Genomic DNA, 15,982 nt, shown 5'->3' on the forward strand with positions numbered 1-15,982 from the left:
TGCTGTATTTTTTTTTACCAAATTTGTATAATACAGTATACATATATTATTATTTAGCAATAAGAATCCAATCAGTGAAAATAAATTTTTTTTTAGAGGGAGTTTAAAAAAATATCTTTACTTCCTACTTTACATACACCTATACAGAAAAACATTTCCTCCTTATTTTAATAAAGTTGCTAAGGATTTAAATTTCATATAAAATTTGTTTCGTTTTCCATATTCATTACTTGGAAACAATTTTTTTTCAGATAAAACAAACATAGAAACTTAAAATTGTTTTATAAGTTACATAAAACTTGTTTTATAATAACCAATAATTGACTACTTATTCAAAATTAATTTAAAATCATATTCAAAATTGTTTTCCAATGAATTAAAATAAATAAGTATAGTCTTTAATAAATTAATTCAGATGACATTAGTTTCTTCTACTTTATCAGTGCAATATCAAAAGTTAGATGGAATTTATCTTTATTAAAAAAAAAAAAAAATACAACACTAATTGTAAAAAACAATAAACTGCTTTAACAATTCGACTGGTGTCAAACTGATAAAACAATTTATTTGCTTTGAAGTGACTACATAAAACTTTGCTAGCTTGTCATCAAATGAAATACTTATTGTATCTAAGTGTACTATGTCTTGAATCTGCAAGAAGTTGGCAGATTTCTTGCATTACACAATCTTACTGGCACCACAGTATCTGCAGATACTGTGATATCAGTAAATATGTAGGTTTATAATATAAAATATATAATATTTTAAGTTAAAAATATAAAATTCAGAATTCTATGGTCTTAAATTTATGTATGTACTACCTTTTTAAAACATACTAATTTATTTTTTAAAACAAAAGCAACTAGTTCTATCAAATCAGATGACAAAACCAATTTCATTTTACAGAGCATGTTCTCTTTACCTATAAGAAAGAAATTTGTGCTTTCTTGCCATTTTTATCAATCAATTTAAAAGAAAGATTTTCTTTTTTCATAAAAATACAGTACGCTGATGATTTTTTTAAAATGATTATTTAAATAATACTAAATTTCTGCAGCCCATAATATACACTTTCAATATATATATATATATTGAAAGTGTAAATATATGTAAATACACACAAGAGCTGCCAAGAAAATAGTTTATTTTTCGTTGTTGTTTGTGAAGAATAGGGCACCATTTTGGTGGTTGTTGCTAGGCTGATGTGTGCTATGTGAAGGTTTATGACGTGTCTTGTTGATTTTTTAAAAGTGTTTAAAATGCGTGCCAGTATGGTCAATCCCACCACTTGTAAAGTGAGATCAAATTATTACACTTCTTTTGCCAAAAAATCATACTCATTGAGATTTATCGGGAACTATGTGATGTTTATCGGAAAGATGTTATGAGTGAGGCAATGATGTACCATGTTTAAAAATGGGCGCTTAAATGTTCAAGATAAAAATTGATGTGTCCTACCTAATGTTCTGTCTAATGAACTGGTAGCAAAAGCTGATGGAAAGGTTTGTGCTAATCAACGTTTTATTGTAACAGAGCTTTTATATCAGTTTCCCAAAATTTCATTAGCCTTTTACATAAAGATATAACAAAAACGTTGTCTCACTATTATTTGCTTGAATAAAATAATTATTTTTATTTTATTTATTCAACAAAGACCTTTTGGTCTGTTCTATATTTACATGAAAAGACCTACTTAATTAAAATTTTTTTCCTTATTAATGCTTCTTTCATTCTGCTATTAGCTATAATAAGGAAATTACGAACATAGTATAATTGTATTAACACATGATTCACTAGAAAAAGAATTCTATTAACATCTTGCAGTTTTCTCCAAAAGACAGTTACATCAAAATTGACATAAAAAAAAGTGATACATATTACAGAGTACTAGTTTTTTTTATATAATCTTCATCAAAATAATGAAATTAAACTATGAAAAAAAGGGATAATTTTTATGTTTAATTTTCTGTAATTCTATAAATTTTTTTGAATTACAACTCACAACAATACAAAATCAAAAAGCTTTATTATTGTTTAAAATTCAATTTTTCCTGGCAAATAGTTTATAGGATATAATTCAAAGATCACACATTTTTCTTTCATAATGGATACCATACTGCACTGAAACCAGTATTTAGACAGTGTGTGTTACCAGTTAATGATATAAAAAATATGATTCTCTTACATTTTTTTAAGATTTTTAGATTTCAGTAACAGAAAACCTTTCTTTCTTTTTCCTGTTGTCTCTGGTAATTAACTTTCAGATAATACTTCAGAGGATAAATGAGGATGATATGTATGAGAGTGTAAATGAAGTGTAGTCTTGTACAGTCTCAGTTCGACCATTCCTGAGATGCGTGGTTAATAGAAACCCAACCACCAAAGAACACAGGTATCCATGATCTAGTAATCAAATCTGTGTAAAAATAACTGCCTTTACTAAGACTTGATCGCACGACCTTTTGACTTTCAAATTAGCTGATTTGGGAAGACACCTTCACCACTAGACCAACCCGGTGGGTTGGTTGAAGGTGACCTGACAATCTACAATGTCACGCTTGAAAACTCTATACACATTCTTAAAAATAACAAACATCCTAAGCCTAGCTGATTAGGGAAAATGAAGAGAAGTGATTTCCCGTTGCTTTCTTCACCAAAGGAAAATTAATTAAATATATGGCTCCATATCAGAGTGATAAGCTACGAAAACGCTGGCGATTAAACAAGTGACATCTTCACTTATTTTATTACATAGTGGGGCTATGTAGTCAACATCATTACTCGCAAAGAAAGTAACAATACTGCATTCTCTGGTACTTTAAGTTCTACTAAGTTTAGGAAAGATATTAGAAAGTAACAAATTAATCTATTTCTTTTGTTGTGAAACAACAAAGACATCTCTGCCACTAATTTAGCTTTATTACAATGCTGGTTAAATACCAAGTTTCCTGATCTCCCTGGGTACTACCACTGACAAAGAAAGTTACTACATCATTAAGCTTAAAAAAAGGTGGTTGCCCTGCTGGCACAGCAAAACCACCAGATACAGCCAGACCAGTGCAAATTTCCATGATATTTGTTCAAGGAGGGAGAAATTTATTAAAACTGACAAACAAATTGGATCTGATTGAGAGCCTTTTTTTATCTTACTAAGAAACAAAAACAAAGTATTACACAAATTTAACAAGGCATAGTCCTGCATAAAAATAGCGAATTGAGTCCTATTTTACTAAGTTTACTCTAATAACCTCAATATACTACATTTTATATGTCAAAAACACAGCTGAATTTAATTTAATAAACTAGTTTTGTAAATCTCTAAATCTAACAATAGGCGGTGTAATTTCACTTCAAAATGGTAACGCAGGCCTTCAGTTACTTTTAACCATAGCAAGAGAAAAATGAAATAATAATAAAAAAAATTTAGTCTTGCTAATTTATAAAATTGTTAATTTCTTTTTTAAATTTTACAAATTAAAAATTAGTTGAATTATCTGTAAACAGCAATGAATGTAGATTTATTATTTTTTATTTCTCCTAAATTTACAAACACTGAGATATTAGTTGAAGAAAAATTTTAATTTTATAAAATCATGTTATTTTGAAATAAGTAGAATTTATTTTTAAAAATAATGCAATTAATTACTTACTCCCAGTATTGGAGACTAGCAGTTTCCTTATTGCTGACATCTGAATGGATCAGTGAAGCATTAAGTGAAGAATTTGTAAATAATGTAGCATTAGGCATCTGAAAGTGAAAGCACAATTTTCTATTAAGATTTTCTTTAAATTAAAAGAAGATAAAATACTATCACTTTTTTTTAACAAAAAAAAAAAAACAACATTGTATGTATATATAATTAACTGTATAATTTACAGATATTCCATTAAATAGTTAAATGCAATTCAAAATTATTTATCAAAGAGAAACATACATAATATAGAAATCAGATAGACAAATCTGTTTTATTTATTTTACAATAATGTTATTACACTAACATGAAAATGGATGATGTCAAGTATATATTATTAACATTAAATGTACCTAATTAATCTGGTTCTTAGTAGCAATAATTTGTATGAATGACAAAAACTTTACCTGAGAATATCGATTATCAAGAAACATGTCTCATATCTTTTGCTTTAATAAAATTATATAAATAACTCCATGTATTTTAACAAGTATGCATTTTCAGATATAAGAAATCTATTCTCACTCCTGGCAAGAGAATAGAAAATACAATATGATATGTATCTACCTGATGATGTATCTAGGTACTTCTTTTCTATTAAGCTGTTTATAAGAAACTATGGTCTTTATCATAATACCGATGTGTGGTTCATTTAACATTAAATCATTATTCATTATTTTAAATAATGCGGATTATTATTCCTAGTATTAAATTTTAATTAATTTTTTTTAATGAAAAATGCATTTAATTAAAACAATTGATTGGTATTGAATATGTGTATTGCAGATCTTCATTTAAGAAAATAAGCAATTAACATTGCTTAACACATTCAGTGTCAAGACTCATTCTTTGCTTATCACAAATTGAACTATAGGTGGTGAAGAGGTATCCTGAATAAATTATTAACCAAGGTGTATTTAGATATTTTAGTTTATCAAATTTCCTTAAGCAAGGAAATAGACTGTTATTTTAACATTATTTGAAAATGTTTTGAAAGACTGGTTTTTTCACATGTGATATTTGCTTCTCTGTCTGATATATTCCATCATACTGAAGCAAGCAATACATATGGAGGAGATATTAAAACGTTAATACTGGTATTACATTCAAGGTCTTGAATACTTTTTGTTTCAGGATATTGCTTTAAGTATGTCTATGCTTTAAGTAGATCCAGCTAGAAGCTGGAACTCCACACAGTGACAACTATTCTGATTATCATTATCAAATAGGTTGATATTATAAAAGTGACTGCAAGATGACTAGAAATGGCTATTCAAAATGTAAAAAAAAAAAAGAAAATATTTTTTGATACAAGTAAGTTAAAGGACAATTGATTGAAAACACATGAGAAATCAGAATTACAAATACAAAATAATTAAATAATTAAATTCACTATATATATCTGTATAATTACAAACTGACCGGAGCAGAAGCTCCACGAACATAACATGTTGTCATATCAGCCCAGCTAGGATCACATTTACTCCAAGGCACTTCTGCTGCGAATGAGGAAACCATGTAGAACACAGTATATGACATAATAACATTATAATAAATGCAAACAATCATTGACACCATCACCATAGCACAGCCTACACCTGAAAGCATAATCCAGAATCCAGATGTTAATCCTTTATTAATCCAGAATTCAGTTGTGTAAATTACTAACAACGTATAATAAAACTGCATAAACAAACATAGGTACTATCAAATCTTGGTAATTAAAATAAAAATGTTCAACCATTTTGGACTATTAGAATACACACATTAACACTACTTCAGCACTGTTCAAGCTGAACTACCAGATATTTCTTTACATGCCAGATCTCATTTATTTCTCAAAAAACATGAAATTGTTTAAAGTTTTATTTGATTTACTTCTTCCTAAAATATTTTACTTAAGTTTTAACAGCATGTAAATAAAAAAGTACTCCACTAAATAAAGAAAGGATTTCTTGTTTGAAATTGAAAAAAAGTTATACAGAAAGCTGTAACTAGTTGCTTTATTTTTAATACCTCGGAATGTTTTGCTAAAATCAATCTAGAGTATATTAAAAAGTGCAACCAAAAGGTGAATAGGCTTAATTTTTTGTTTATAAAGTCCATCCTGAGTGAGTAATTGCCAAACATCTGCTCTTTGTCAAGGGGGAGGCCCACTGGTAAATACTACAAGGAGTGGCTGAAATAACATACACAGTTGCTTGTTACTCTCAAATGAAAAGAGATAATAAAAAAAAAAGTATGGTACAAAAACACATTTTATAACTACAAAACCTTAAATACATTTATTTTTCCATGCAGTCATCGTTTACAACTACACATTTTTCCCCAACAGTGAACCAGTTTTCTAATTCCGTGAATGAGGAATGCTGGTGGTCTTCATTGATCCACAATCTGACTGTGTCCTTTAGTTTATTATATATGGTGAAATGAATATCTTAATAACCTTCTTTAATATCAGAAGAAGTGAAAATTGCAGGGTGTTAAATCTGGTGAGTATGGAGGTAAATATTATTGTGTTGTAGAATTATTTGATCTGACACTACAGTCATTTTGAATCAATTCATTCACCTTCTTTGGGTGCTTCTCATCAATCACAAAAACTGGTTGACCACTTCATCTTCAATATTTACTTGACCAGCCTCTGTTGCCCAAAATTTTATTTTCCACCAACTCACAGTACTTTGCTCTACAGTTTCGTCATATATATGGCTTTTAGACAAGAATGAATGTCACTAGCGTTCACTTTTTCCGCTGTTAAAAATTCAATCACTGCACTTTATTTTAGACATGTTGGCATAGTGGATATACTTGACTCCATAATAGTGGCGACTGATAGAAAATGAAAGGGCGTGGATCAAAGAGTTTTGGAATGTTAGCAGTAGGGGAGTGAAACTACAAGACGGCAGCAGCTCCTGTTGCTTTGTGTGATATTTTGTTCTCCCATTACACACAAGTGTGCATTACATTTTAGCCATCCCAAGCGTTTCAAGAACAATTTGCAGATATGTAAAAATTTCAATTACATAAGTTATTTCTAATTTAAATAATTTCATAGGTTAAGTTTTTTATATCAGTTAATTCCAATTATGCTTAATCTTATATAAACAAACACAAATGAATGTAATGGATTCAAATTTAAATAACTGAAGCCACTGAAATGAAAGCAATTTGTTTAGGATGTGATGAAAACATTAAAATAAAACACATGTCAACAATTATTTAAATTAAGTTTAATAATGTATACAGAATACAGATTTTCAAAATTCAGTATTTTTTTAAATAAATTTCATTCAAGGTGCTACCTACAGCAGAACATGATTTAATCTTACTTAAAATAAGTGTGCGTTCGTAAAGTCAAGCATCCCCAAAACAAATTTCAATCCTAAATTTATAAGTCTGTTGTTATACATTTGTTGGCAAGACATATTCTTCTGAACTGTACTAAACAAGGCCAAAATATATAGATCATGTAACTTGTATCCCTGTCTGTGTCAGTAATTTTGCAATGTTATAAGAAGAACGCCGTTTTTGCAGGTCTAGCATCTATTTATTTTAGAACATTATTTAATCACTTGGTCTTACTCTGAATCCCACATTTATAGCTAATTTTCCTGATAGTGCAGTACCAAATAAGTTTATTATTTTTTGTTTAGTGCCTAAATTTCATGAAAAGGAAATGTAGGCGAACTTATTCACAAGGCTAGGAAAAATGTTAAGTAAAACCTCTACTTAGTGCAAGAACTTGGAGAACCTGACTTTCAGATGATTTCAGTGTTTTGGATAGTTCAAATGATTAGTTTGGGGTGGTGTGCTTGTTTTGGACTGATTTTTAATCAGATGAATTGAGGTTTCATTTTTCTGTTAACAATTGTAGCCAGAACAACATACAAGTAGTATGGAGTTCAGAGATTCCTCACATTTATCATGAAAGCCTTTTATTATTACTACAAGAAAAACAACTGCTTTCCTTTTTACTTTACTGCGCACTGATGATAAAAGTATCTAGCTAAATTAATGACTAAAAGTACATGACAAAATTATTAAATGTATGCGAGTAACCTGGATATATCCAATTAACTTATCATCCTACAATGATTAGAATTTGCTACAACTGTTAACAGAGAGCCACTCATCTGTCTTTTTATAAAATTTCAAACAACATAAACTGCTAAGTCATTAGTTTATAATAAATGCAACAGTATAATTGCACAATGAAACTGCCCCAATGGTGTATAACTTTGTGAACTATAGTACCAATTTATTAAATGTAACCTTGGTTGCTGGCATTTTATCCTAACTTCACACATTTCAATTTCCAGGAAGTTATTTCCTAAGATATTCCAGGTATTGTTGAAACTTTATGTTGTAAGGAGATGTAGTTTACTATCTTACCCAGGGTCCTTCACTTAAAATAAACTGGCACAAGATAAAAAAAACCTATATATACATTTAAGGGCTGATCTCAAAATCTAAGCAACCATACTTCCTGAAATTAAAAAAATTGTTTCTGTACAATACATATCATTAAAAAAAATTATTATTCTCTATTGTAAAATTATATTAAACATATGCTTGTGAAATACCTTTAGCAATTGGACAACAATTCCATAATGCAAGTGGGCCTACACCACCAAATTGCCCAATGGCCAATTCCAAAAAGTACATTGGTTTACCAGCTAATGCAAGCATAATTAGATATGGTACGAGGAAAGCACCTGCAAAAGAAATAATACAATTAAATTACAACATTAAACAAATTTATAAATATATAATTAAGATAATAATAGTATTTAATGAGGTCTCACTAACTAGGAGCCTGCAGAAAAAAAAACACCATTAATTTTTCAATAGGTAAAATTTATAAGTTTAAATATACATCAATAACAGATTTGAACACAATCTTTTCCTGGCCTAAGGCAGTTAACCCACCATAGTCCCACTTAGCCAACAGAATTCAAAACAAAATGATATTGAATCTTTCAGAATTTGTTTCAGATGTTTCAAATTATACACACATTCAGATGTGCCACATATAATGTAGGGTTCTGGTCGAGATGAAGACTACCTCAACTCAAGGTTACTACTCTTTATCCTCTTCCCTTTCCTTATTTTTTTCCTTCTTCCTTAGACATGTGCTGTGATTCTGTGGCACATTATTGGCATCTTTCAGTAATCATCACAACAGCAACCATTTCTTTATTGGACTTTTCACAGGGTAGTGACCCTTTGTGTCTATGAAATTAGCTAAGAATTGTTTCATATTTACAGGAGCTAAAAAAGACAAATTAATGGCTAAAGTACCTGCTGCTCAAAAAAATCAGAAATTCTATTCCAATTTCTAATCTATCACCCTAAATATGTTGTGGGTAATGATGCTCTTTTTTTCTCAAATGTAAGAATTTGAATTGCCTGTTTAAACTAAACTTTTCTACCATGTTTAACACAAGAAGTTCGAGTATATTCAGAAATTTGATAAGTCAATTCCACTTTTATGCAGTAACTTGAAACAAGGAATGTTTTTATAATAGAAACACTTCATCTATATAATGGATCTCCCAAGAACAAAAAGAAGTTGGCCTGCAAACTAGCTTCTCTAAAATATTGTCAATTCCAAAATTCACAGCATCTGCTTTAATTAACTATATGACTCGGCATATCTCTGTTTGTCAGTATCAATGACTCGATTTGACTTCACTTATAGAAGCATGTAATGTAATATCAATTCACTACTATAACAAAATGATTTGCCTCACCATTGCAAACTTATATTCACATTCTCTAGGAAATGGTTGTAAGAGTAGAATAGAAATCTGTATAGAGGAAGTAAACTAAAATTTATAACAGAAAAACTGTCTACTAATGTAAAAATGATTTGAATTATGAGCGGCAGTTTTCATCAATTACAGGTCAATGCTACTTCATTTTTGTGCATTGCAGCAGCTGATAATTGTTTTAGTTGGAAAAGTAACAACTTTTCAAACTAAAACATTTTGTAAATTTACATTAGGTTTGTAAATGTAGTTTAGCATTTACACAAAACAATTTTACATACTGATGAAAGTAAACTTGAAAGTGTTTTGGTATAAACATTTTATTTATAATAAAATTTTGGATTAGAATTTCTTAAAAATAATAATTTTGTGAAACTTCAAGATAAACCATAATGGTAACCAAGATATTCTTACATAGTGACACCTATAATATTTGATCTTAAAATTTTTTTCTTATAATAAAACTCTTAAGTAAGATTATTATGTAATTGCTAAGTCTACTTTTAATGAACAAAGGGAAGCAAAGAAGAGTTACATTTTTAGTTAGTAAATACTCGTATGTACATGTGAATTTACACATATATATTACATCTCTTCCCATCTAAGTCTAAATATTTATTCACTCTGTTATATGTGTCTAATAACAAAAAATGTGAGATTGATTTTTGAAAAGTGATTTATACTATAAACATATTAAAAATACAAACTGCCATCCAGTATAAACTGATTTGATTGAAAAAAAGAATTGAAATATTGCAATCTATTGATCTATTTGAAAAATTATATACAAATGTCTACTGCATTTAATGGCAAAATAAAAACCTACAAAATACTGATACAATATAAAGATTTCGAATTTAACAACAAAACCTGTAATCTAAAATGACATGTTTAACTTTAAATGAAAAAACTGTTGCATCTTTGTACAATATTTACGTTCAAATTCTCGTTACTGTAATCCTCACATGACAGATTAATGTAAAAATTCATAAAATATATGGCAATAATTTAATACATTTTCTCTAAATCTAACTAAAAGAATAAATGCTTTATAAATATATATTGTCATGAATACAGGGAGCAGTGGTAATGTTATAGTTATTTTTTTTTTCAATTGTTTTTTTCTAAATCAATTGCGCTATAAATTTTAACTGCGATTTTTTTCTTTCTTTTTTTATACAGTAGAATCAGCAATAAAACAAAGAAATGTAAGTTTTATTTTTTCTCTCCAAGCTGGTCTTAAAAAAAATTTATTTAACTCTTTATCCCATTAAATGTCTGTAACAAACTTTTAATTGTGATGAAACTATGTTGAATAACAATCTCTATTTTTTTACACGACTACAAAAAAAGGACTGTAATCTATTTAAGTGTATGTATGTATGTTTGTTCCAACTTAGTAGCTCAATGGCAGAACTGATTTAGAAGTATGACCCCCTCCCACCATGTTGGAATTCTTACATTACCATCGGTAATGTAAGAAAATTATCCAAATTATCTATATTTAGTTTATATATAGAGTGCCATAGGCTCTATATATAAACTAAATAAGTTAGAAAATTATCCAAATTAATAGAAAATTTTCTGATGCAATTCATTAGGTCAACAACCAAACAAACAAAAACAAAAGTACAAAACCTCGATGTCCTACATCTTGGACGAAACGTTGAGGTTTTCTGCTTTTGTTTTTGTTTTGTTTGTTGACCTAATGAATTGCATTAGGAAATTTTCTATTAATCTGGATAATTTTCTAACTTTAGTTTTTTTATATTTGTATAACCAAAGAATAGAGTTTAGTTATTATTTTATATATACAGTAATGGAGATTTTTCTGGTTTAAGCACAAACTTTAATAAATTGAATTAATGAACTGTGAGCCTCTTATCAGTGTATGAACTGGGTTTGAACTGAATGATTCGAATCAATCAAATGAATAATATTACAAAAACAATAGAATTAAATTTATGGTTAAATAAAATGAAATAATATTATATAAATTAAAAAAATTTCTGCTTAATAATTATGGGCTACCATGGGAACTGTGTGTGAGGGTAGAGTGAAGAGGTGATGCAGGCACCTCGTGTAATGCTAGACCAATCATCACTTCAACTGCTAACAAAAGGGATGACCCCAGGGGTGTTGTTTTGGAAGGTGCAATGGGTTCTCTAATAATATCTTTAAAAACAATTGTCCGATTTTCAAAATTCAAGTGGGGTATTTGCTAGTATAATAAAAAAATCATGATTGAACCAAGCCAAACAAAGTTTTTTTTTTGGCAGTCGTGTGTTCTAATTTTTAATATTTATCTCTTGTTTAAGATAATTTTTTATTTTTACTTATTTACATTTCCTATAAAAAATTACAATAAGATAGATCTTTTAATTTGAAATAAGGTCATTATTATTTTTTGCTGCAGCATTATGCTGTCATTTAACAATGATCTTAAGGTATATTTAAAAATAATATTAATTTGATTTTATTCACAATGACTCTATATGTATATAGAAAAAAATAAATATAACATTCAATAATAAAACTCTATATAAACAACACACTAATATACCTACATTAAACAATGCATTTTAGAAATATAAATTTGAATATAATAATTTATTTATTATCTAAGAAATTATAGGTTTATCTCAATTTGTTGGGTATGAAAAATTCCAAACTGTGGGATTCAAACCTAGAAGCTTCTATGTAAAAGAGAGATATTACCACTCCTTCATGGAAATCAGTAAGAGTTAGAGTGATAGTAATAATGTGGTAATATTTATTTATTTAGCATATGGCACCAAAACATAAAACCAATTACAGTCAAAATTACAAAGAAAGATTTAACAAACTAATATATGCTACCGATTCTGGAGTCGCCATCAGGAAATCTTCAGGATTCCCTTCATAAGCTGTCCTAGGGCAAACTTCTGTGGTGTGTCTGACAGTTTGATTTGCACCACACTCACAAAGGAGCGTCTGTGTTTTACCCCATTTATACAGGAAATATCATGCTGAGTCCGTGTTCTGTTTAGTGCTGACCATGTCTTACGTGACAAGTCAAAACCCAGTAGCCTATGTGTAATACATGGGATTTGGTTAGATTATAGACAATCGACACCTGCCAATACATGAAGACATTGAGGATGCCAATCGTGGTCGCCTTCGATCTAGAAAGCCACCTATCAAAACAGCAATTGCTGCCAGAGGATGGATTTAACCTAACTGACGCCTGGCATCGAGAATGGACCACAAAGCAGAATGTGGTTATAATTATTATTTCAGTTTATGCATACAAGTTATTTTTGAGTTTTATAATTCATTTTATTAGGAGTAGTTATTTAGGTATTCTTAGATTACATTTTGTTGTAGGAGTATATATAAAACATTAGATTTTAAATTTTAGATATTAAATTTTTCATTAGACATATTTTTCATTACATCAATAATTTTGTAAGGAATCTTTTTTAAAATGTTTAATTAATTAGTTTTAACATTATCTGTAGAATATTTTTTTTTTTTTTTGACAAGAGATGAGAAAAGTGGTGAAATATATTAAAAAAAAGAAAAGCAATTTCATTAATGCATTTTTAAAATACATTTGATTCAATAAGGCAAATTTGTTAGAATTACAAGTAGATTTTTAGGAAAATAATATTAATAATTTGTTTTTATGAAAACATGTTAATGTACTCACTAAATACAAAATTCATCTTATACCTAATAAGGATCACATTCTTTTACAAAAAAAACCCTCACAAAGTCTTAGACATTTAAATTAATTTCTTAACATTCACTTAATATTTTTTAAAAAAATAGCCTTTTTTTAATAATTGTTTTGAAATAGATTACAATTAATGACATTTTGTTTATTTTTACTTTGATAACAGGCATATATTAAAAAGTAAAGTAATTGTTAATGATAAGAATCGGATGGAATATTTGGGTAACAGGTTAAAAAAAATTTCCTTTCATTTTTGGCAATGTCCTCAGCAACTGATTTACAAAAAAGAAACTTATGTTTCATCATATTTTATGATATCCTAAAACAGTCTGTGTTAGATATACTAATGTATGAAATTAGCATACTACTTCATTTCTTTAAGAAAAATTTTGATATTTAAAAAAATCAACTAACATACATTAAAATTTATATATATGTATATTTCAGATATACAAAGTGAAAAATGAAGAGGTATTGCGACAAATAGATGAAGAAAGAAGCATTTGGAAAAATATAGTTAAAAGAAGAGACAGACTTAGGCCACATACTAAGGCATCCTGGAATAGTCGCTTTAATATTGGAAGGACAGGTAGAAGGAAAAAATTGTGTAGGCAGGCCACGTTTGGAATATGTTTGTAATTGTTAGGGATGTAGGATGTAGAGGGTATACTGAAATGAAACGACTAGCACTAGATAGGGAATCTTGGAGAGCTGCATCAAACCGACAAAAAAAAAAAAAAAATTTTTTTTATGAAGGTGTTTTACCAGTACTTTTATTTTACAGCCTCAACTGTTTTATTATCTTTAGTAATTATCAAAGTACAAATTTTATTCACATCCATTCACTAATTTTAAGACATTAAAGAATAAAGTTCTCACATAAAATAGTGTTCATTTTTTTTTACTTCATTTTACTTAGATAAAAATGAGGTTTCTTAAACATTCTAAATAATAGTAACTCTTAACTAAATTTCAGAAATAAAATAGTAAATAATTTATAAATAAGATAACAAGATATTAACCAGTTTGGAAAATACTGATAAATTAATTGTCATTAAAAATTATCAAAATCTTTCCAATTTACAAAGAAATTTAATTTATAAAAACTAGGAAAAGCAAAGGCACGGATGGTTTAATTTAGAAACTGAAATTCCAACTGTAAGAGCCATTTATTCGTCTTACAAATAGATGACAATAAGGAAAGGAGTTTCTGAAGTTAGGAGGAAGAGAATAAGAGATCTGAGTGAGTAGCATGAGAGTAGGAAATTAGTTCAATAGAATTCAAATAAGATGCTAATTTTAGTTTAAAATTTTCCTGAATCCGATCTGTAAATGCATTCATGAACATAAAGTAAATGGTGAATGAACATAATACTGCATATGCTAAAACGTGTAATCTGTATAAAATGCACATACCAACCTCTTCCAGAATTGAGTTCAAAAATAATTATACTATAATTGACTGCAATAATAACAGTGTATTTTATTATTTAGAAAAATAGTCATGCAGAACCCTTGATATATAATTTGCCAGTATGAATAAAAGAAAGTATTTTATTTGATTAAATCATCCAACGTTTCTCATTTTAATTTTTATCTACTCAATTAGATCAAATCATAATTCAATAATCAACTCTGTTAAGTTTACTACCCTCTTAAACTAAACAGGCTAAATGTCAAAAACAAAACTGAGTTAAAAAGAATACAATTAAGCTACGTTAGGTAAGCAGAAACATAATAATAATAATATATATAGAAACATAATAATATTTTATATCTATTGCCCAACTAATTTTTCTAAAGTTTCACATGAAAATGTACTTTAATTAACAGAATAATTTAATACTGAATATTATATTACATAGAAATAGACGGAGCATACAGGAAAGTTAAGGAAAATTTTGGGGTACAAAAATTAAAATGTAATAATGTGTTAAACAAAGATGGTACACCAATATATAATACGAAAGGTAAAGTCGATAGATGGGTGGAATATACTGAAGAGTTATACAGAGGAAATGAATTAGAAAATGGTGTTATAGAGGAAGAAGAGGAAGTTGAGGAGGATGAAATGGGAGAAACAATACTGAGATCTGAATTTAAGAGAGCATTAAAAGATTTAAATGGCAGAAAGGCTCCTGGAATAGACGGAATACCTGTAGAATTACTGCGCAGTGCAGGTGAGGAAGCGATTGATAGATTATACAAACTGGTGTGTAATATTTATGAAAATGGGGAATTTCCATCAGACTTCAAAAAAAGTGTTATAGTTATGATACCAAAGAAAGCAGGGGCAGATAAATGTGAAGAATACAGAACAATTAGTTTAACTAGTCATGCATCAAAAATCTTAACTAGAATTTTATACAGAAGAATTGAGAGGAGAGTGGAAGAAGTGTTAGGAGAAGACCAATTTGGTTTCAGGAAAAGTATAGGGACAAGGGAAGCAATTTTAGACCTCAGATTAATAGTAGAAGGAAGATTAAAGAAAAACAAACCAACATAGTTGGCGTTTATAGACCTAGAAAAGGCTTTCGATAACGTAGACTGGAATAAAATGTTCAGCATTTAAAAAAAATTAGGGTTCAAATACAGAGATAGAAGAACAATTGCTAACATGTACAGGAACCAAACAGCAACAATAACAATTGAAGAACATAAGAAAGAAGCCCTAATAAGAAAGGGAGTCCGACAAGGATGTTCCCTATCTCCGTTACTTTTTAATCTTTACATGGAACTAGCAGTTAATGATGTTAAAGAACAATTTAGATTCGGAGTAACAGTACAAGGTGAAAGAT

The 15,982-nt window shown here is 28.6% G+C and overlaps 1 protein-coding gene across 1 annotated transcript in view; it reads right to left on the bottom strand.

Moving 5' to 3' along the window:
• The window catches only part of LOC142328805 (sodium-dependent proline transporter-like), a 268,485-nt gene that overhangs the window by 20,112 nt on the left and 232,391 nt on the right, over nt 1–15,982 (bottom strand). Inside the window, exons 4-6 of the mRNA XM_075372849.1 lie at nt 8,279–8,410; nt 5,115–5,290; nt 3,651–3,748 (exon numbers count right to left, since the gene is read on the bottom strand). Of these exons, the coding sequence (XP_075228964.1) occupies nt 3,651–3,748; nt 5,115–5,290; nt 8,279–8,410 (406 nt within the window). The remainder of the gene's footprint in view (nt 1–3,650; nt 3,749–5,114; nt 5,291–8,278; nt 8,411–15,982) is intronic.

The sequence above is a fragment of the Lycorma delicatula genome, chromosome 8 (genome assembly GCF_047948215.1).
Source record: "Lycorma delicatula isolate Av1 chromosome 8, ASM4794821v1, whole genome shotgun sequence".
In the NCBI taxonomy this organism is placed as follows: Eukaryota; Metazoa; Arthropoda; class Insecta; order Hemiptera; family Fulgoridae; genus Lycorma; species Lycorma delicatula.